The 24,277-nt window shown below is 42.5% G+C and overlaps 1 protein-coding gene across 1 annotated transcript; it reads left to right on the forward strand.

Moving 5' to 3' along the window:
• On the forward strand, nt 1-23,247 carry LOC122789930 (cationic amino acid transporter 3-like; the record flags this gene model as incomplete). The annotated part of the gene is given in 8 exon segments (XM_044057404.1): nt 1-84; nt 7,402-7,624; nt 11,912-12,051; nt 14,214-14,316; nt 14,641-14,843; nt 20,395-20,561; nt 21,020-21,128; nt 22,185-23,247. Coding segments are annotated over 8 exon segments (1,130 nt in total), but the record flags the coding sequence as incomplete, so codon positions are not given.
• Between the last annotated feature and the right edge of the window lie 1,030 nt (nt 23,248-24,277).

A 24,277-nucleotide genomic window follows, 5' to 3' on the forward strand; every position in this document is an offset into this window, starting at 1 on the left:
CACCTTTTGGATTCCAGGGGATTCTAACAGGAGCTGCAACCTGCTTCTATGCCTTTGTGGGATTTGACTGCATTGCTACAACAGGTAGGTCACTGAAGTGAACACTAACTAGTGGAGGTGGGCTGAGATGGTTGCTGTTGTGAATCACCAGTGACCATAGCTAAAACACTGTAATATTGTGTAGCCATTATTAAGCAGTGTAATGCTTAGATGAAGTATTTGAAATACATTGCATAGATGACTTCCAAATGTGAAACTAATCTTCAGTTGTGTTTGGCTAATTTCCTCACAATATCCCATTAGAAGCAGAGACATATAGGTTACTGGCAGAAGGTTTCTTGCCATGTTGTCATCCTAGAAATCCTTGTTTGATATGGGCAAGATGGTTCAGATGTTGCTACCCACTTAATGAGCGGTACAGAGAGAACTTAAAAATAACTAAATGGCATAACATGCCGCATAGCAAAACATACTTTTGCAAGAATTAACAAAAAGGAGTAGACAATAGTACAGAATTATAGCATGGTAGAATTAATATGGTACTGAGCTACATAGAAGTGCATCATACACAAACACAATATTAAGTAACATTGCAGGCAGTATATTCATGGCAGCTAAAAGTGTGACATTTAACTGGCGTGTTTAATAAGGCATCTGATTATATCAATAGGCCTTGTGCACTTTGGATTCTACAGGACTGATGTTATGTGATCCTATCTCGCCTACATTCTGTACTGATGGGTTCGGAGCCGATCCTCTGCTCCGACTCGGCACGCTATACTATAGAGCAAAGTCTCTAATTGGCTGAGCTATCTCACATCCCAGGATGCACCACCACTACTTCCCCAGATCTCATTTGCCGCTTGATAGCAATTGACGTGGTCTCGACTTGGCTGGGCTAAGTACTCTTTACTGACAAGTTTTCTGTCAGAATTTCTCTAATTTTTCACCCAAAAGCTGTTTTAACAGCTACTTATCACTTGTTGAGTGTTTTTTTTTTGTGAAAAAAGTTGTGTGAATTTTCTTGGCGTTAGGTTCCCGCTTTAACTGGTAGGGGTTTCCTCGCGCTCTACTTCGGGCCGTGTTCAGGCCTTGGTGTTGTTAAAATTGTTGTTAAAATTGTTGTTAAATTTTTTGTGTGGTTCTTGTTCCTCTAACGTCTAGGTCCCGTTTTAGTTAAAGGGGCCTTGCCCTCGCGCTCTGTTAGAGCGTTGTTATAGTTTCACCTGTGTGTCTGTATCTGAGCTTTTTGGTCGATCCTGCTTAAGTTAGAGGGATTTGGCTCTCTGTGTGCTTAGTTTTTTGTCCCTAGTTGGTTTTTGGTGTCTTTTTAGTGATGTCAAAGGAACATAGACCTTCGGGTTTTAAAAAATGTACCAAGTGTGGGTACAAGATGTCAATAACGGATGATCACTCTCTGTGTGTTTATTGCTTAGGGCCTAAGCACCTTCAAGAGTCGTGCAGTGTATGCCACGCATTTTCTTCCCGTGTCCTCCAAGAGAGGAAAAACAAATTGATATTGAAAGGGATGATCACCCCTTCCTTTGAGGAGGCTTTATCTTCTTCCCCCTCTCCTTCCAGGAAGAAGAAGTCTTCGGCTCCGACCAGTCCGTCGGAGCCGACAGCAAAGAAATCAAGGCAGGCTTCTCCGTCGGCTCCACGGACTTCGGAGCCGAGGTCGGAACGGTCTGCCTCGGTGCCTCCAGCCTCGACTCCTCTGTCCTCAGAGCCGAGCGCTCGAGCATCGAGAGGTGGGTCACCTTCTTCGGCTCCAATGGTTTCGGAGCCGAGAAAGGTCGCTCACTCAGACTCTTCTACCTTGGCGCCGAAGTCCCCGTCGGCTCCGAGGGAAATTGCTGTGCTGGTGGAACCTCCCTCAGCGCCGATACTACTTGAAACAATTCGGAGCCGGTCCCCCAGTCTTTCGGAACCGGCGGAGAAGTCAACTCGGGCCCGATCGGTCTCTTCTCGGTCCTCGAGGATGTCCGATTCGGATATTGACAGGGTACTTCAAAGGCTGTTTCAGTCTCCAGTCTTCCAAAAGTTAGTATCGGCTCCAGCCCAGTCGGCTCCGGAGCCGATTGTCCACCCTGTTGTCTTGGTTCCTCCTCCAACAGCCTCGGCACCGTTGGAGTCGGTGCTGGTGGAGCCAGTGGAGGTTTTCGGGTCGGCTCCGACCCTTACTCCAACCCCGACCTTCGGGTCGGAGTTCGGTACACGGACCTCCTCGGTTGGCCCCGGGGGTGACGCTTCGGGTCCGATGCTTTCGGTTCCGAGCCTCCCTCTCGGTGCTTCGGCTGCGGGAGTGCCTTCTACTGTTGTGGCCTCGGGGTCGGACCTTCCCAGGACTCGGGGGGGGGGGGGTCCGGCCTTCAGGGCCATGAGGAGTGCTTTAGCCAAATCTTCTTTGGCTACCTCCACCATCTCTCCGGCACCTTCCTTTGGCATGGAGACTTCTTCCTTTGTTGTCCCCCTGTCTCAAGACAGCGGAGCCCTGGGGCCTGAGGTCACCCCCATTGGGGATTCCTCCCTTCCTGGGGGTCCTTCCGAGGCTTCTTCGGAGGAACCTCCCAGGAAGAGGCAGTGTAAGAGGAAGCACGTCGACTCGCCTGAGTCTCTCACCTCGGACACCGACCTCGATGATGCGGAGGGGTCCCCCAAGTCGTCCTCGGATGATGTCTCCTTTGTGGACATCTTAGAAATCCTCAAGCAACGAGGCGACTGGCAGTCCAAACCCCCTTCCGCTGAGGAGTCGGTATTCCTCAAGGCCTTCGGGGCTCAGCCTTCCGCCTCCTGGGTGTCTCCGCCCTTCGATGAGCTCCTGGATTTGATCTCTCGAAGGGTGTGGGAGCACCCGGATTCTGTGGAACCGGTGCCAGCTCGCCCGAATAAATTTCTGTCAGCCCCCCCCCCAGAAAAGGAATTCTTGTCTAAAGGTGTGGCCGTAGATGCCCTGGTGGTGGCATCTGCTACCCAGCAAGATGTGGCAGAGGCTTCGACGTCCGTCCACCCTCCTAATAAAGAGTCCAGGAGTATGGATCGGTACGGGAAGCGCACCCTTACTTCAGCAGCCTTTACCTTAAGGTCTCTGAATTACCTTACGCACTTCACCAGACTTCAGAGGGATCTGGTCAAGGAGCTTTCAGATACCCTCTCTGGTAACCTACCCGAGCAGTTGGCCCAGACGGTTAGCTCTCAGTTGGCTACTCTATCATCAATATCAAACTCGTCCATGAGGCTCATTTCATATGCGGCCGAGGGGGCGAGTAGAGCGGCGGGTACAGGTGTTGCTCTACGGAGACAAGCCTGGCTCCGCCTGTGTCATTTTGCGGAGGCCTTCAAGTCTTCCTTTGCTGACCCTCCCTTTGATGGGTCCTCCTTGTTTGGACCCAAGGTAAAGGACACCTTGACCCGCTGTGAACAAGAGGGTAAGACTTTGACTGCCCTAGGGGCATGGTTTTCCACTCCCTTCCGGCCTTATTCCCAAGGCTAGAAGAGGGGGTAAAATGTGGTTCCACAAATTTCAGAAGACTTACCCCTCACAGCAGGATGATCCCCCTTCTAGAGGCAGAGGAGGGGGAAATTTTTTCAGGAAGACGCCGTCCCAGAGGCGGCAGAGGCCCCCGCAACACTGGAGACCGCGAGTCCTTTCGTGGCTCCTCAACCTTCCAGCATCCCTGAAGGATTGCCCGACTGCGCCGCTCCGGAGCCAGTCGGGGGTTATTTTTCGAGGCACCTAAAGGCCTGGGAGAATATCACTCAGGACCGATGAGTGCTCCGGATCATTGCCGGAGGTTACAACATCCCCTTTTCTCAGCCCCCACCACCATCCCGGAAAATCCTGGACCCACCACCCAGTCAACGGGATCTCGCAGCCATCGAAATTTCAAAGCTGCTTCAAAAAGGAGTCATCCAACCGGTCCCCGAAGACCAGACCGGATTAGGGACTTACTCCAGATTCTTTTTGGTGACAAAAAAGACCGGGGACATGAGGCCCATCTTGGATCTCAGCAAACTCAACCGTTCTGTCAAGAAGTCCAAGTTCCGGATGGTCACCTTACAATCCATTCTCTCGCTGCTGGAGGAAGGTGTTTGGATGTGCTCCATAGATCTCAAGGACTCCTATTATCATATCCTGCTAGATCAGGTGTCCAGGAGACACTTGCGCTTCAGCCTGGGAGACAGTCATTTCCAGTTCCGCGCACTGCCCTGTGGTCTCACCACAGCCCCCAGGGTGTTCACCAAATGTTTGGCGGTGGTGACTGCTCACCTGAGAAGTCTAGGATTCCAGGTGTTTCCATACCTAGACGACTGGCTCCTAACTGCCACTTCCAGGCGTCTACTCTTACAGAACCTAGCAGCCACTATATCTCTAGGCAACTCCCTAGGAATCACCTTCAATTGGGAAAAGTCTGTGTTGCTGCCATCTCAGCGCATACGATTTATCGGAGTAGAGATAGACTCAAAGCAAATGCGGGTCTATCTTCCTACAGAGAGGATAGAAATATTACAATCTCAAGTCCGAGCATTGCTCTTCAAACGCTGAGCCCCAGCCAGGATGGTCCTACAACTGTTGGGTTCCATGTCGGCTACCGTTCTCCTAGTTCCCTTAGCAAGATTGCATATGAGGATTCTCCAGTGGCTCCTGTCAGTCCAGTGGTCGTATCAGGATCTCCCTCTCAGTCACCTCATTATGATCACAGACACGTGCAAACAGGACCTCCGTTGGTGGCTTCTTTCCTCCAACCTGGATCAGGGGCGACCCTTCATTCCTCCACCACCAGTGGCCACTTTGACTACGGACGCCTCCCAGACGGGGTGGGGGGGTCATTACCTGGGCAGGTCAGTCCAAGGCAAATGGCACCCCGACGAGAGTTCCCTCCAAATCAACATACTGGAAATGAGGGCGGTGCTTCTATCTCTACAAGCACTACACAGTTACGTCCCCCAGGGCATGATTGCCGTTCAGTCCGACAACATGTCAGTAGTCTGGTACCTGAACAAGCAGGGAGGGACCAGGTCCTACCCCCTTTGCAGAGAGGCCATGAAAGTATGGGATTGGGCTGTTGCAACCAACCGTTTCTTGGTAGCAACTCGCATTCCGGGGAAATCCAATGTGATAGCCGACAGACTGAGCAGAACTATTCTCTCCCCGCATGAGTGGTCTCTGAACGACAGAGTGGCAACTCAGATCTTCAGAAGATGGGGAACTCCTTGTTGCGACCTCTTTGCAACTCCTCTCAACACGAAATGTCTATAGTTCTTCTCTCTCACCCCAGTACCGGGGTGGATTCCCAAGGACGCCCTAGTCCAAGCTTGGCCCACCGGCCTACTGTACGCCTTTCCACCGGTTCCCCTTCTTCCCAGGGTGATCCAGAAGGTGATTCACTTGCAGTGAAAGATGATTTTAGTTGCCCCATACTGGCCTCGTCAAGTCTGGCTGCCCTTTCTTCCGAAATACGTACTGGACGGTCCATGGTTCCTGGACCAGGTTCCAGACCTCTTGATCTACCAGTCGGGACAGCTCCATCAGTCCCTTCACTTTTTGAGGTTAACAGCTTGGCTCTTCCACTTCCGACCATAGTCAGGAACCAGGTTTTGGACTTGGAAGTCATACATATCTTGTCCTCGGCCCACAAGAATTCGACTAAAAAAATGTATAACCGCAAATGGAAGAGATTCGCCATTTGGGCCCAACTCCGGGGCTTAAATCCTATTACTGCCCCGGTGTCAGAAGTTTTGAAATTTTTAGCTTCCTTATTCAATCAAGGTTCTTCGGTCTCTACCATTAAGGTTCAATTGGCAGCCATTTCTAATTTTCATGAAAGTATAGACCCACCTTTGATGAGCAATAAGTTGTGTAAAGCCTTCATGAAAGGTGCTGGGCTGCTACGACCTCCGATTTCTCATCCCGCTCCACCGTGGGATCTTAATTTCGTATTAGGTGCTTTGACCTCTTCCCCCTTCGAACCGGCAGCAACTTGTGAAATTTCTTTCTTGGAAGACAGCTTTTTTGGTGGCAATTACATCAGCCAGAAGAGTTTCGGAACTTCAAGCCCTATGTGTCAAACCACCGTACCTGGTTTTTCACAAGGTTAGAGTATCCCTCAGGCCTAATCCATCCTTTGTTCCCAAAGTTTGTTCTAGTTTTTGTCTTCAACAGTCATTGTAACTCCCAGTTTTCTTCCCAAATTACTCAGACAGAGCGGAATACATCTTCCATTCATTGGATATTCACAGGCAATTGCGTTTCTACTTAGATAGGACACACCAAACATGGAAAACAGATCAGTTGTTTGTGTCCTTTTCGGACAATAAATTGGGCAAAGCCGTCACGAAGGTCACTATTGCCAAGTGGATCAGAGACTGTATCAGTCATTCTTACCTTCTTTCTAATAGAGAGCTTGCTACCACTGTGAAAGCTCATTCTTCAAGGGCTATGGCCACTTCGACAGCCTTTCATTCCAAGCTTGCCATTAGTGACATTTGTGCTGCGGCTACCTGGTCTTCTCCTCACACCTTCATTTCTCATTACAAATTGGATGTGGCATCTCTGGGGCGAGCTTACTTTCGGTTCCACAGTTCTCAGGAGTGTTTTCCAGTGAGCCACCCAGGAATCAGGTGCTAGGGACGCTGTCCCATCAGTACAGAATGTAGGCGAGATAGGATCACATAACATCTTTTAGTTATGTACTTACCATAACTTTAGATGTTTGGGATCCATCTCGCCTACATTCCTAATAACCCACCCTCCTTCCCCCTGCCTTGGAAATCAGAAGAGACCGGACGGTTCAGTTTAGCCGTTTCATCTTGAAACACCTGGCAATGTTATTTCAACTGTCTATGAGTGTGGGCATGTGTGCGGACAAACAAGATCTGGGGAAGTAGTGGTGGTGCATCCTGGGATGTGAGATAGCTCAGCCAATTAGAGACTTCGCTCTATAGTATAGCATGCCGAGTCGGAGCCGAGGATCGGCTAGGAACCCATCAGTACAGAATGTAGGCGAGATGGATCCTAAACATCTAAAGTTATGGTAAGTACATAACTAAAAGTTATAGCTGTTCTAAAGCTGGCAGAATGCGCAGGTTGCCTTCCATTCTCAAGGTCCAAGGTTTATTCTCAGGTCTGGTAAATAAGTCACTAGAATATTGGCACCTTCATGCTGAAAATGTAGAGTATAAGATGGTGATATATAGCGAGTAAGAAGGTAACACTATTTGAAGATGAGTTGTATAAGTAAGAACCAATAAGACAGTCATTCCACGTTTGGAATGTTACACACGTTTTTGAATGAATGTGTGAATTTTGTTGAGTGGTATGTATGCTTATGAACAGAAATCTCTGTTATTTGTGGTTTATTTTCAGTTCCAAGACTGTCATAATTTTCTCTCTCTTACTAGGAGAAGAGGCCAAAACCCCACATCGCTCCATTCCTATTGGAATCATTGTGTCATTGCTGATCTGCTTTTTGGCTTACTTTGGAGTGTCTGCTGCTCTGACCCTCATGATGCCATATTATATGCTAAACAAAGAAAGTCCCCTTCCTGAGGCATTCAGTTATGTTGGCTGGGACCCAGCCTGTTACAATGTAGCAGTCGGATCTCTGTGTGCTCTATCTTCCAGGTAGGATGGTTGTCTTAAATTCCTTGTGTGCAGTTTCTTCTCATTACAGTTTTTTTCTTTGTATTTTCCCTTATTTGTTTTAGTGATCTGTAGTTTTTTCATAGGTTTCTCAATCAGAAAACTTATTTTTGCCAAAGTTAAGAATCATCGATATGACATTTTATTTTTGTATACTGGCCTCATTTTGTAGATGCCTTCCATTTTCTTTTTGTATACTGGCCTCATTTTGTGGATGCCTTCCATTTATTGTTGCAGTATTCATAACAACAGGGAACTCCCTGCCAAGGGCGCCCAATGTCCGGACAGTATACCAAAGCCTTTAGATTGCTTTAAGGTATGCTGTATATCACACATATACTCCTCACATAGTGTAGGGCATAAAGATGATGTTTGGACCTACCATCTTCAGAACTTCTTTGCCGCAAGTCCAAATGCCGTCTCTTAATTGTCTGTCTGAATGCCTGTTCCGCTGCTGGTTCACCAAGCTGTTGCAGGTAAGTGCCTTGTTGGGGTTTTGTTTTACTTATCTTTATTTTATTATTTGTTGCTTGTGGGGTTTCATGTTATCCAAGAAGGGTAAATGCCATTGTGGGAGACCAATTCCCCATAAAGACCACCACAAACAGTGTCTGTTTTGCCTTGGCACCTCCCACGACTATACTTCCTGTTCTGTCTGTGAAGCTTTTGTTCCTAAAATCGTTTGTGGTAGACTTTCTTCTTTAGTGCTTTTTCCTGCTAAGGACATGATGAAGGGAACTCCCCATTCCGCGTGACAGTCATCTGTGAAGAAGAAAGCCAAGAAACCTAGGCTGGAATCTTCTGCTGTTCAGCCTCCGCTGGATGTCTCTCTTGAGGTGAATGAATACCCGAAGGTTTGCCCAGCTTTATCATTGGATTCCTCTGCCACGACTGGGTTGGAGGCTGGCGGGGATCCGACTTTTAAGTATGACTGAAGAGACATTGAAGACGTCTGCTTTGGACGTTTGGGGGAAACCATGGCTGATTATCTCCAAGGGCGCTAGGGGTGTTCCTCAAATCGTAGTCAGAGAAGAAGTCCCTACTACCATTATTGAATGCCGTCCTGGATCAGAGCCTTCTAAATTCTATAGGGCAGATGTCTCATTAAAGAAAAAGACTACACATATTTTTCCTGCTAAGGATCAACAGAGTGAATGGCAGTATTTACTGAGGGCTGGCTAGTTTAGTGCTTTGATGGCATTGAATCCTCCTCAGGAAGTTTCTGTTCCAGCTCCCCTTGGTCCTCTACACCCCTTAAAAAACCCAGGGAAGAGGATTCCTCTGAGGAGGAGCTGGATTCAGATGAGGAATCCCTTACATACTCTTCTCAAATTCCCTCTCCTTTGGATTATGGAACTGATGAGAAGGAATCTACCAGTCCTGATACTCCTTTGAAGAGATTTTTTTTTTTAGGGACACAATGTCTAGGAGGATGGAGTTCTTTAAGTGAGATTTTGCTCAGGGCTGTCAGATACAAAAAAAGGTATTATGAGTTGCTGCAGATTCAGTCTCCAAGACCTGCTTTTTTTCTCCTTTCTTGGGTGCCTTGTTGAACGCATTTGCTAATGCTTCTAAGGCCCCAGACTCTCATCCCCCTACCCCCAAGAAGCCTGATAGATTCTATAGGGTGCCTGAGGACTGTAAGTTGTAGTTCTGTTGACCCCTCGGTGGTGTCTTTAGCTTTTGACAAGCCATTTTTATTGCTTCCCTTTCCTAAGTTACTGCCCTCTGATAAAGATAGCAGAACCATGGAAAGGCTTGGCAAGATAGTTTATAGCTCTGCGACCCTGGTATTTAGGGCTGTTAATTATCAGACCCATATGTTCAGGTACTTGTTAGCTGTCCTTTCCTAGACCTGTCAGTTTTTTTCTGAACTTTCAGAGTCTGAGGGTAAAACTGCTGCCCTTTTCCCGATAGGGACTTCCTCCCAGGTGGCTCGTCATTCCATCAAGTGTAGTTATGATGCAACAGATGCTTCCTCTAGGGCTGCTGCTTTTGTGTCAGTGGCGAGAAGATTTTCTTGGCTTCAGCTTCAACCTTTGCCTGATGATATAGGTTTGTAGTTGGCTATTGGGCTTTTGGCCTGAAGGTCTTTATAAGCCTAGCCATGTATACCCTTTATAATACTAGAGAAACCATGTATAAAGGATCTTGCCTAAACCCAACAACAACTGCCCATATTTAGGAGGTTCATAGGTGAAATCCCCAGCAGGAATTTACATTTTTCTATCCAGTCATCCTGCCTATGCTTAAAAAGGGTCATAGAGGAGCTTTGTTTGATGTGAAGTGGTAGCCTATTTCAGAGGAGTGGATATCTCCGAGAGATATCTGTCTCTCAGGCAGGTCCTGTTTGTCACAGACCAGGTTAAGGTCCCTGGAGCTGGTGACCCTTGTCCCGTTCGACTTGTAGATGTGCAGCACTTTCATTAGGTTTGTATCCGAGCTTGCTCTGCAAGCCAGGCACAAGTCTTGTCTTAAGTAGTCTGTACACTACTGAGTAGAGTGACATTAACCTCAGTCTGTCAGTGTATGACATGCTGGAGACCTTGAATTTTCTTGGTTAGAAATCTCTGAGGTCACTGAAGTTACTGCAGGTGCGTGGTGAGGTACATACCAAACAGAGCATTGTTTTGAATTATTGGTCTGACAAGGTTCGAGTACAGGGGTATTATGATCTCTTTCGTGTTTGAGGCAATGCCTTTGCTAATGAGATGTGCAACGTTGAATGGCTTCCTTACCGTAGTGGACAGATGGCGGTCAAAGTTAAGGCTACAGTCAACTTTCATTACCAAGACTCTCACTACTGACTTGTTACTTAGGGTATTATTATTTATATGATAGTCTGAAGGGGTATCTTTAATGGTCTGAAGGGATATCTTTAATGGCTTCTTAGAGGGCTGTGCTGGTCCTTCCTCCTCCCCCTCTTCTTCCTGAGCTTTGGCAATCTCCATTGTGTTATGAATACTGCAAAAGTGAAATGGATGACATAGTACAGTTGTGTAAAATCTTAACATAATGGTAGATGTCCTTCTCTTCACTGTTGCAGTATTCATTCCCTCCCTCCTCCCCCTGGTCCATTGCTGTTCTGGATATACTGAGTACTTCTATTTTCGCTGGACTGGCATTCCTACTGGGGCTCTCAGTTCTGAGGATGGTACACCCAGATGTCCCCTTTATGCCATATGCTATGTGAGGTGCATATGTGTGACGTACAGCATACCTTAAAGCAACCTAAAGGCTTCAGGCTACCTGTGGCAAGGATTCCCTTGTTTTATGAATACTGCAGCTGTGAAGAGAATGACATCTACCATTATGGTAACAGTTTACACAACTGTTCTTTTGTTGTATAGGGACGTCCTTGCTAGTTTGGACACATGGTTCATGGAACCAAAAAATGCAAGTTCTTAGGTTTGAGGAAATCCAACTTTCTAGCCATTTCGTCTAGTGCATGTGATGGGGTCTTATATTTCATTTGTGAAATTATCTTTTATTGAAATACTGTGAAATCTCTGGTGCATTTTTCTTTTGTTAGTTATGATTTTAAAACCCATATTGTATGTAATATTGATTTGAACAACTTCTGCATATGATATATACCTTGATTTCCAGCAGAATAAGTGTATTCTAGTACAGTGTGTGTAGAAATGTGGTTTACTTTGAAGTTTTGTTATGCAAACTGGTTTATATTATACTTCCACACTCTATAATTTAATTTTAACCCCCTCAAAATGAAGCATCAACTGTAAAAGGTACTCACACTTTTCTTAATTTTTCCCTTTATGCTTAACTTTGGTTCTAAATGTTTCTTTCCAGCTAAACATTTTATATTGTTCCCTACGATATCCCATGAAATCAAATTATTTTTTATTTTTATTCCCATGAAAACGCATGCCTTTTTTTCTGTGTATTTGCTGAAAGAGAATTTTTTTCAGTCTGTATTTTTGGCATTTTATGAAAATGTATGCAGTTTGAGGTTATTTATCTAATAAGACAAAACAATTGTTTTAAACTAATGTAGGCAAACATGTATTTTTAGAAAACAAAAGAGCATTGTTTTATTTTCCTAAAATATAAACATGAGCATGACACCTAGTTTTGCAGTAGTTTTTGCCTAAAGGTAAACTGCAGAGGTGACATACAAGTAACCTTCATGCAAAACACCAAAGAATGACAGTGGAAGTAGCATGAGTTAAGAGGCAGAGTTTCGTCCAAGATGCAAGGCATTACATGTCTTAATGAGTTAATGTGTTCTTCCATTTCCTCTATCAGCTTGCTGGGATCTATGTTTCCAATGCCACGTATAATCTATGCCATGGCAAAAGATGGACTGCTTTTCCGATTCCTGTCCAATGTAAATAGTAAGAGAAAAACACCAGTGATTGCAACAATTGCTTCAGGTGTTGTGTCAGGTGAGGCCCAAGCACAGTTTCACTCTTTTTCTCTCGTTTCTGTATATTTTTCCCCTTTAATTCTATTATGGTGGTGTGTGTGTTGCTAAAACATTTAAATATTATGCAGCTGTTGCTTGATGAGGGTAGCATTTTAATGGAGGTGAGACAGATGGTGTTATTGTCTTTGTTTTAATTAACTCTTTCTTCCAAACAAAAAAAAAACTTGTGCAATTGATTTAACCAGTGAGGGTGTTCCTTTTGTCACCCACACACTGGAGATGTGACCATGGAAGTGATTATAATTTGATAAGTGGACTCTGTGTGTGGGGGGAGGGGGGCTCTGAAAGGCACAGACCCCCTCTCCCCAGAACTTGCTGTAGGGTCATAACAGCTTTGAGGAAAAAGTCAGTCTCTAGAAATTGGGACTTGGGACTTTTATTATTTAGGTTTTCATTAATACAATGCAAATCAGTAGGGTTACTGTTGTTTTAACAAAATTCACAATTATTGGAGATTTTTTTTGTAGTGTGGTTTGACTCTGAGGCAGCAGTTATTTGGTGGAGACTGAGACACAGCCCTGCCCAAAAAAGTTGTCCCCGGGTGTCACCAACAGTGGAGAGGGGGTGGACTGAAGAAATTTGGATTTTTGGTTTCCATTAATAGAACATGGGACAATAGTCTTACCATTTTAACAAAAGCCCACATTAATTGAGATTGTTGGTTTTTTACAGTGTTGGTGTGACCCAGAGGTAATTGTTTTTTTGGAGATGGTTGTGCCCCCCATGTAGTTATCACGAGGCTCATTGCAGTACTGCTTGAAGACACACATTGACATTGAACTGTTATGTTTAAGTTACATATTTTAAGTCTCATATCATCTGCATTAATGCTTCAGATCTCATTATCTAAGCTATGTGTAAGTTGCATATTGTAAGTCTCAATGTCATCAGCATTGCAGTAGAGACCACATTGTTTATATTAAAAAGACAGCCTTCTGTAATTCTGCATCAGAATGTAATATGTGATGTGATGGTGGCTTCATGGAGCCCTTGGAACTTGGGCCAGATTCAGTAACACCTACACTAACTGTACACAATCTGTATTCAAGAACGTCCCTATCCCATGTTTTGTGCTTTCTAGTCACTCAAAGATTATGCTAAGTGTGCATGTAGTCTACACTTGTAACCTTTATGAGTCCCTCAAGGTATTTAAGGCTGCAAGAAAATCAGTAAGATGACTAAACGTAGGAAAAAGGTGTGAATTACACTTGTGTTCCCTGTTCACTCAGAACGGAGTATAATGTACACTTAGTATAGGCATTACTAAATCCCAGGGATAATTATACTTTGTCATTTTTATGAATATTGTTACATTTGAGTAGATATAAAGTGCTGGCTGAAGTGGTTAGTAAAGGCTAATTGTGATTGTAAAGTAAACGTGGTGATTACTTGTCTAAACTTCTCTATCTTAAATGTTTACCTTTGCAATTTACTCCAAATATGGCCTGTTTTTTCACTATACAGAAACTTTTTTGTGCTTAGTGTCGACTACTCATTTTTTCTGTTTTTTTATGTGAATACTCTATTGAGTAACGTTTTTTTGAAAACTGTAATTTTATTTGTTTAGTGTGAGGTGCACTATGCTCTGATTGAAATAAAAGTTAGTACGGCTGTTTTAATTTGCAGGTGGCCTACACTGTGGAGCCTGCCTGATGACCTATGATGTAGGGGTGGTAGGGTTGTTCATGAGGGGATAAGTCAGGAAGAGAACATGGCCATATCTGCCGTTGGTACCATTGTCATGTTCTTTCAAAGTGGAATATTTTTTCACAGCTTTGGGTTCTCATTCAGCAGGCCAGTAACTGTCTTTCTGTGGGCATAGAATAGTAAAACAAGATCAAATGGGGATGTAAAAGCAATTGAGAATAAGCAGCCTGCACGTTCTACTTTAGCAATGGTATCATTTGCTTCTGCACAAATATTGGGAATGAGAGGGGACTGTATTTTAGTGTTAAAGCATTGACATTTCCTACACCCTGTGTCTTTTTTATTTATTTTTTTCTTTTCTTCTTGGACTGTTAATGGTTGATGTGGTTTAAAAGTTGTGTTCCTGTTAGTACATTTGGCATATTTTTTTCTTTAAGGAAGGTTCATTGACTGCTGCTTTGTTTTGTCTTGCAGCTGTGATGGCATTCCTGTTCGATCTACATGCTCTTGTGGATTTAATGTCTATTGGAACTCTCTTAGCGTATACCCTTGTTGCAGTATGTGTACTAATTCTCAGGTATGGGACAAATATCTCTTGCATGGTTGGTGAGATATTACTTGTAATAATCATAATTAAAACCCAAAAGCTGATGTATTTTGGTGTCAATATACATTCTCTTTGATAAATAAAATGAGGTGCACTAGCCAAAGGTTGGGTTGATGTCAAGGCCACTGCATAGTGGTGACTTTTTTTGATGTTCCATAGGGAGAATTTGAGACTGTAACCCATTGTAGAAAGAATTTCCACAGAGCTCATTGGTCAGTAGCATAAGTTAAACTGTCATGCCAACACCTCATGTCTAGTCTTTACCAATGACAATAGTTCTTTTCCTCACTGCAGGTATCAGCCCGACCAGAACACTTCAGAAAAAAATATAGTGGAGCTGAATGACCTAGATTCACAGAAAGTTGCTCTGAATAGTACCAGCAATGCCAGCAAGGAGAAAGATGAACAAATCACTTTAAAGTCATTATTTTTTCCCAACAGTGAAAAGCCAACAACATCATCTGGGCATTTAGTCTACTTTTGTGTGGCAATAATGTGTAAGTACTGCAGAAATCTTTGCATAGTCAGCTGTATTAATAATTAGACCAGTCTATTTTGGCTGTAACTTTTAACATTTTTACACCTGGAAACATAATGGCATGTTAAATGGAAGTTACTGTCCTGACATCCTCAAGGACAGAGAATGGTAGGAGACTGAATTACTAGAAATTCTTAAAGCACAGAGACATAAATCCTGATTCACAGATAAGAATCTGCATGACTGCACTTGACTGAAAGTCATTGGTTGAGGGTGGAGTAAAGCCTCGCATCTCTAGTTTTGATATATTACTTCAGGGGATGTTAGACTTATGGCTTCAACACATTTTTCAGATAATGCGTAGTTTGCAAGACTGGAGGTTGTCAAGTGAGACTTACCCAACCTTGACGCTCCATCTGCAGATGGTGGTGTAGCCAGGTATAATCCATGCAGTGTATTAAAACAAGAAACAAAACATACAAAGTGGCATAAACTACTACGCTGCACCCCTGTGTTTGTCAACAATATCCAAGGGTAGTGATAGGTTCATAGGTAGGTACTAGGCTATCAGCCCAAGGGCCTACGTAAGCCTAGCCAACAAGGTTCCCTGGCTTACGCCACCCAAGAAAGTTATTTTCCTGTGCCACTGTCGAGCAGAGGCACAGAAGTGATCCCCGGGGTGTATTTCCTATTTCCCATCCACTCATCAAGATTTTTCTTGAAGAGTGCTAATGAAGAACTTTGCTTGACATAGATGGGTAGCAGGAATCTATCTGTCCAGCATGTCCTGTTTATTGTGTTGACAAGGTTTAGGTCCCTAGAGCGTGTAGCTTGGAGGGATTGGGATTTCTTTAGGTGTAGCATGTCCAACAGCTCTGGGTTTGACATAGCTTTATATGTTAGGCAGAGATCACCTCGGAGTAGGCGATATGCTATGGAGTAAAGCTGGAATTTTTTGAAGCGGACAGTGTAGGGCATTTGTTTGAGGCCAGTAATCCTCTTTGTAAGGTACTTCTGTGGCCTTTCCAGCTGCTGCAGATGCCTTTTGAGGTACATTCCAAAAGGGGCATTGTACTCTATAATGGGTCTAATGAGTGTCGAGTATAGGGGAACAGTGACCTCTTTTTTCCTGGATGAGAAACCTTTTATGATGTGGTGTGCCACATAGAAGGACTTCCTGACTACTGTGGCGATGTGACTATCAAAGGAGAGACTACTGTCCACCTGGTTCCCAAGGTCTCTTATCACACATTCGGTGTTAAGTAGATTGCTGCCTATGTGGTAGTTCATGGGTACAGAGGTTTTACCAAAGGGGATGACACCGCACTTTTTGGCATTGAGCTTGAGGCCATGGCTCTGACACCAGGCATCTGTCTCAGCGAGCCCCTTCTGTAGGATGTCCACATCATTTGGGGACTTGACTATGGCTCCTAGTTTGCAGTTATCTGCGAACTTTGTTAGCCAGAGGCCTTCTGTGTTAGCCTGTACTTCAGAGAAGTAGATACCAAACAGGAGAGGTCCCAGGACAGAACCCTGTGGTACTCCACTTGTCACTGCTTTGAGGTCAGATTTGGAGTCTGCAACTTTTACAGTGTGGGTTCTGTCAGTGAGCCAGTTGGCAACCCATCTTGTGACGTAGGGATTTATACCTAGTTTAGTGAGTTTGAGCTATAATTCCAGAATGGGGGATTGTGTCGAAAGCCTTGGCGAGGTCAAGATAGGCTGTGTGAACCACCTTACCCTCATCTACAGCTTTGGTGACTGTCTCAAAGAAGTCGATCAGGTTCAGGAGGCATGATCTGCCTTTCACAAACCCGGACTGGGTGGGATCCAGAGTTTGGAGGTTACCAGTGTCTTTGTTTGAGTTCCATGATGATACGTTCCATGGCCTTGCAGACCAGGCTTGTCAGGCTAATAAGTCGATAGTTCCCAGGATCAGTGGTGGCTCCACCTTTGTGGAGTGGGATAACTGTTGCTGTGCGCCATTCAGTGGGCACAAAGCCTGATGCGAGGCTATTATTGAACATGGTGCTTAAGTGGGGTGCCAGTTCGTTCTGAAGTTCATGTAAAACGCAGCCTGGGATGTTGTCTGGTCCCATGGATGCTGTGTTTTTGGCTTCAGAGAGTGCAGCTTTTACCTGCGTAGTTGTGATTACAGGGACTCTGCATTATTCCTGTATAGATGTAGGCCTTTAGGGGGTGAGGAGGGGTAAAGTTAGCACTGAACCTATCTGCCAGGATGTTGGCAATGTCAGTTGGTTCTGTAATTTTCGTGCCTTTGTGCTGTAACTCAGAGCAGATCTGGGTGTTGCCATCGAGATTCTTGACATAGCTATAGAATGCTTTGAGGTTGTTCTTAGAATTAGTGGCGATTTTGTTTTCGTAGCTAGCTTTGGAGGATCTTATAAGGGATCTCAGCTTATTATTGAGGCTGACCAGGGAGCTCCTCCACTCATGGGATTTTACTCTCTTTTGCAACAGTTTCTTTCTTCTGTTGTACAGTTTGTTTATGGCAGGGGACCACCAGATTGGCTTCCTTTTTTTGGAGGATATCGTCTTGGTTCTGTTTGGGATAGCATGATCCATGCACTCGTGTATGTGCTTAGAGTGCATTTGTGTAGGATTCAGCAGTTGTAACTGTATTGTCCATCTGCATGGGTGTCATGAAGTTCACCACTTCTGTCTTAAGAAGCATGAAGTTGGCTTTGGAGAAATTTTTTACTGTGGTTTCCTTAATGGGGGGGATATCAAGGGTAATTAGCTTATGGTCGGATCGGATCAACGAGGAGTTGAATTCAGGTGTGGAACACCGGTCACTCATGTTGGTAATGACTAGGTCTAGGATATTGCTGCCCCTGGTGGGGGTGTGGATAAGTTGATCCAGGGCATTGGAGTTTATGAATTCCAGAAAGCGTTGAGCTAAGGAGTTGGTACACGAGTAGTTTTCCCAGTTAATGGTGGGGTTGTTGATGTTGCTCATTATTAGATGAACCCTAATATTTTCCAGTACATCAAGAAAAGAGGAGTGGGCATCCTGGGGCATGGTGGGGGATCTGTAGCAAGCTAAAATTTGGATTGCAGTTTTGCCCAGAGTTAGTCGCACTTGGATAACCTCAGATGCATTATGCTGAGCAACTAGCCTGGAGGTGTGGATATCCTTAATGAATATGGACACACCTCCGCCTTTGGTGTTTCGGTCCAGGTTACATGGCCGAAAAGTGTGGTATGAGTTATAGCCTGGTAGTGCAGGGGTGCTCTCTGGAGCCTTGAACCAGGTCTCAGCATTACCCTCAGTTTTTGCTTGCCTGTTCCTGTTACGGTGGTGAATTTGTTATTTGAACCTTGCCTAAAAAAGGCACTATAGGGGCAGCAAGAGCCTTAGCCAGTATCCAGAATCCCAGGGGCGACAGGTGCTGGCCATCTGTGGCAAAGCATCGTGGTCTGTCGACCATAGAGGAGTATTGTTGAGGTAAGGCATTCTGGTTTGTGTGTTCATTGGTTTGCATCAATCCCCAAACTTAGAAATTCCTTGTAAAAGTTAATGATTCTGATTTGAAGGAGAGAGAATGAAGCCATCCATATGACTTAAGAATTCTCTTAAGTCAGCTGATGCAGAAGAACATTTCAGTTGTTTTATGGACAGGTAGTTTTGTTCTGTCATTTAGATGTGTCTTGTGTGCTGTCAGTTTGCGTCTGCAGAAGTTGAACACTGTCACTGAATAATGAGCGAGTTCTATGGTGTATGTCATTTATGTAGCTTTAAGCAGGTGCTTAGACCTGAATTTGTTTATTCCTTTTTCCCTGAGCTGATATGACCTCAGATGTACTATAGTTAGAGGTATGGGTCCAGTCATAATGCAAATCATTTGGTAAGCTGTACTTTCTAATCTATATAAAATTGTTGAACATGGAGACTGCAAAGTGGTCCATGGTAGGTTTGTAGCAGTGTACTTATATTCTCTTTTTAAACATATACCCTTGAGTAGTACGATAGGGTTACACTTACCAGTTCAAAACAAATCAACATAGCTAATGGTTAAGTACGTATAATAATTTGTAACTGACAAAACCTATGTGTACATTATGGCGGCAGTCTGGTTTATATGGGGAAGTATAAAGCACTCTTGATATCTATGGGGCGTTCACAACTTCTCTGTCATTTGAGAGAGGCTCACTTTGCCAATTCTAAAACTTCTGCTATATGCCAATGAGATTAGTGTGAATTCCTCTACTTTGTCAGATCTACTGAGTGCAAGCAGATTGAGAAAGAATTGGTCAGGTTTTTGAGTTTTAGTTTTATCGGTTAATGATGATCGTTCCAAACTTCTTGAAAATAAGACCACAAAATGCTCCAAGAGTTGCTGTACTGAACAGTTCTTTACTGCAATGTTCAGTGCTTTCAACCCCTAACACAGGAACTTCATCAGAACAATAAAACAACCACCAGATCACCAAGTACATAAAACATTCCTACTGATACTTCTATTCAAAAACATCCAATAAACACTCCTCATTTTATCCTTTGTGATTTAAAGCAACAGCCGCACCAAAAATGCTAGTATATTGGACATACTCTTAAGAGTGTTAGTGTATTATAGTGCTACAACTTGAACGACATCTCCAAACTCATTGCAAATAAAATAAAAAATATATAAAAAATAAATATTTTTAAATGCTCATAATTCGCCAGCTCTGAATGATACGCTGTCCATCAACTATCTTTTGAAGTTAAGATCTTATGATATACAAATTATTTTATGTCTTTTCCTTTTTATGTAAATGAGGGTGTTGATTTGAATATTTACCTTATAGTAATTTGTATATCGTAAGATCTTAACTTCAAAAGACAGTTGATGGACAGCATATCATTCAGAGCTGGCTAATTCTAAGCATTTAAAAATAATTGCCACCTTAGCTCTTTTTTCTCAACTAATTCAGACCAAAGGCCACCTCTAGGGTACCTAGGAATATGTTAATTGACAAAGAACAAAAATTTGTGGACATAATTGAGGTTGTGTGTGTGTGTATACATATAAGGCATTACTTGTTATCTCTTTTGCAATATCGTACAGATGCCCACCATATATATGCAATCTCTGTCATTCGGCCCATAAAACTGAAACTCAAAAACCTAACCAAATGTTTCTGCTAGCAAACAGCCACCAAATTACCTTGTACATATAACATTCCAGCTTGTGTGTTTTTAGTTGGCTTTGCCGACTTCATTTCCTATGCTGAAAATTTCCTAACTTGTAAGTAGGCTTTGGGGATTATTCCAAACTGAAGAGATCTGCTATTTAAGGGTGGGTGTAGACAAAATGTTTGGGTATGTTCTGAACTTAAAATACAGTATTTTAAAACCTGTGATAAATGACATCAGTGACAATTTAATTTTCAGATTTGTAGAAGTAAAATTGTTTGAGAGTTCACATGCTCTTACAACTTAGTTATGTAGCCGTCTATATTTAAATGCATTCAGCCTACACGTGATTGTTATTGGCTTACATGTGATAGTTGAAGTCTGTATGGTTTATCAGAATAAATTTAATTTGTTCTTTTTCCTCTTCTAGGCACTTTAATCACAGTGTTGTGTGTTGTTCTGGCGTTGTGTTCTAAACCGATTCTAAACGGATGTCCTGGGTGGATTGCTGTGTCGGTAGTTTTGATTGTTCTCATTGGAGTTGTTACCGCTGTAGTGTGGAGGCAGCCAGAAAGCAAAGTGTACCTCAGCTTCAAGGTAAGGAAGTATGGATAATGTGGCCTTTTACAAGCAGTCATGATCGTCTGGATTTGGTTTAATTAAATTAAATGCAGTTTGCAGTTAAACAGTAGATAGCAACAGACTTATCAAACGTAGCTATCTCCATACAAGCAAAAAGATTTTGCTGCTAGCAATAGTTTCCTTGTTGTAAAGTAACATTCCTGATTTTTCTAAGGTGAAGTTACTACTTTTTAACTGAAGAACACATTTCTGATTAAATGCCTTTTGGGGTCTCCTCACCAAAAATGGCCATTACTTTTGCTGGAACACCTGTCAAAAGATTTCCTGAAAGGATGAATAGTACATCTCCTTTGATTAATGTGTAGATTAGTATTAACATATCTGTAAACTAGCTATGCAGTAAATTACTTTGAAAGTACTTGTGGTAACCAGGAGTTACTTTGGTCTGACACTTTTTTTTTTCTGTTCTGTAGGTTCCTTTACTACCCATTCTTCCAATAATAAGTGTATTTGTGAACCTCTACCTCATGATGCAGCTAGATTTAGCTACCTGGGCCCGATTTGGCGTCTGGATGTTAATAGGTAAATATTTGTACATTTCAGTAGATTAAGTTCTTAGAAATGTTTGTAACTTCTTCTGGTGATAGAAGAGAGTTGGTGTCTTCCTTTTTGTTACTAAAGCAATGTACTGTGTTGTCATAGCAGACCTCATTTGATTAATTAATGTAGACCTCCCTATTTGATCAGAGTGAGCTGTTTTGCACAGTTCATATAACTGCACTACCAAGTCTAAGAGTGGTGTTCATGTATTGTTTACATTTTCAAGTTGCTAACCTGTTCTGTAAACCATGTGTCTTTTCGAATTACACAGGTGTTATGCTTAGTTTTGAGTGGTCCTCCAACCTAATCTGTTATGGTGAGCAAGACACATAACTATAGTATTGTTTTCATCAAGGTAATGCAGCACACCTTTGTATGTCTAGTACCACAAGCAGTACTAATCAATCATGGGAAGGAGCGTTAGGAAAAATGTTATCTATATTGTAAACGTAAGCAACAGAAGTCAATGGATAGCCGCTGTGTCATTAGTCTTAATAATAATTGGTGTGTGCTGGTAGAATAATCACAGTATAATTGCTGTGACTGGAAAATAACTGCAGATAATATGTTGAAGAGTTAGATGTGCTGTCATTGTTGGGGGGGGGGGGAATAGACCTCACAGTTCAGTAAATCACTAAAGGAGCAATTGTAGACCTTAGATGTATTCAGTCCAGGACCTTCAAAGCAGGAGACCTCCATATGTGTTACAGGAAGATATATTCTCAGAATGTGACTGGTGCAGCTATGTAGGCATGCATTCTTTTGTTTGTAATGGCAAAATTTATCTTGTTGAGTTGTAAGCCAGAGTTGTGGCATAAGGAGGTGAGACAATGCAGCTGTTTTTGTTGTTTACAGTTGTTCCCAGTTTGATTTGCAGTATTTATTACAGTATTTTCAACCACTTCACATGAGTTCATTCATACAAGACTAACAAGTATTTTGGAGGTAAACTTTGCATAACACTGCTGTAATTGTTTAAGTTTCCTAATCTAAGTTATGAGAAATTAATATAACTTGATTGTATATTTTTTTCTCTAGGGTTCCTGATTTACTTTCTGTATGGAATGTGGCATAGCTTTGATAAGACTTCTAATGATGAGGAACCTACTCTTCTTTCCAAAGGTCCAAGTTATACTTGACCTAATCTGCCTGATTTAAATACATCATGGGGTAAAGCTGGTCTGTAAGCTGCACATTTGTTGAGGAAAGCTGCACATTTGTCAAGGATAAATCATAACGCCCCTTGACAGTTATGGAGTTGCATCAACAGAACCAAGCTGGAGACAATACTGCAGTGTCCTGTCATAAGAAGAATGGGCTTGTCCTTCACTCCAGTCATTGTTTGAGAGAGTTAATTCAGGTTGAATTATTTTCTGAAGTGACAGATTCCAAACACCATTCAAATTTACATGGTGAAAGCTATCCATCAGACTTCTAAAATTTTTAAAAGAGTTTCTTGCAGTTCTGTCCCCAAAAGAGGCACTTTTCATACCAGAACATCAGTCTCAGATTTTAATTGCCTGGTCAGGATTTGAATGGATACAAAACAGTTTTTTAGTGAAGTATAGTGTGGCTGGATTAAGTGTTATCTCAGAAGATAGAACTCACTATTTTTACAAAGTTTCAGATAGATTGGTTTGAAAGATTAATAGATGGAATTTTGAATTAAAAAAAAAAAAGAAAAATGTACTTTTTATATTTATGGTTAGTGTTTTTCTATTTATCTGTTTGTCAAGTGTGTTCTTTAGGTAACTTATTGAGAGGGTGTGCAGTTTATTTCTCTGTGCACATAAAACACACAACCAATCTGCATCATTTCCTTTTTAAAGCTACCACTTTTTTATAGTTTGCTTTAATTTTCTGTTTTTCCCATCTTGTGTGCCATAGTCAAATTGTTGTCAAGTTTCTTTTCTAAACAGAAATGTGTAAAGGTTATTAAGTCACTGAACATTTGTATTCCTTTTTTTCTGTACCCTAACTAGCTTAAGACTTTTCTGATTGTTTTGATTCCTTGTAGACTCTACATTTCTGTTTTAAGAACTGTAGATAGCAAAGTTTTGTAAATGGTCTGTTCATACTTGAGTAAATGATTAGAATGGCATTTGTTTTTTCCTCTTACTTATTGTTTATTTGCCATTTTTGCCGTTGTGTATTGTAAAACATTTGTACGTTAAGTAAAATGTATGCATTTTTCTACTGTTTTTTTTTTTTTTTAATTATGCCTAAGGTTTTATGGTTCACTGGACGTTGGTATTCCATACTGATTTGTCTGGCTGTCTTGGACTTTCAGTGGTTCCGGTAATGACTAATACTGTACATATTTTCTGACTTGGTACCAGAGTTGTTGAGCAAAATGGGACACCTTTTGATCAATCACCTTTTTGTAATAAGCAGATTTCACCTGCTTTTACATAGTCCATACACTTATAACCATTTCACTTTTTTGAAAGTTATGTCATTTGGCATTATACTGACAGCAGGATTTTGCTTCAGTATAAACTTTGCATTACTGCCCTTATTACATATTTCTTATTTTTTTGGTTAGCCCTCATATAAACTAGATTAGGTTCAGCCTGTTATGTGCATGTTGTTGTGTGTTTTGAGGGAGAGATTTACAAATGTGTGCTGTGATAGGCAAGTCCTGTACTCTTCTGCTATTCTAGACCTGTGATGGTAATAGAAATTCTGTTTTGAAATCCGTATCCCAATACCAATATCCTATTGCAGTAAGGAACTTACACTCTAACTTACATTTTTAGTTGTAACTTGTAACAAATGTATTCATATTTTAACTGTGTAAGCGATCTGTTGGTTAGCCTGGACCCTCTTCAGCCATATGGACAAAAGCACATGCACTATATGGGGGAATATTTGATCACGGGGCACAAAGTCATTATTTAACTATAGTCTTAACACAGGCTTTGTGCCATATGAATAGAGGACTGAGACGGTAATCCTCCTTCATAAGGGAGGACCTTCAACAGACCCTGGATCTTTAGACTCGGCTTGACTAGTCTTATTTGGAAAGCCGTGGAAAGAATTGTCATGGAAATCATCAATAGGAATGTCTCCAGACACTGGATCCACCCAGTTTGGCTTTGTCAAAAGAAGGTCATATTTACTGAATCTCA

Source organism: Protopterus annectens, chromosome 15.part0 (assembly GCF_019279795.1).
Source record: "Protopterus annectens isolate FY-2018-M chromosome 15.part0, PAN1.0, whole genome shotgun sequence".
Taxonomy (NCBI): domain Eukaryota; kingdom Metazoa; phylum Chordata; order Ceratodontiformes; family Protopteridae; genus Protopterus; species Protopterus annectens.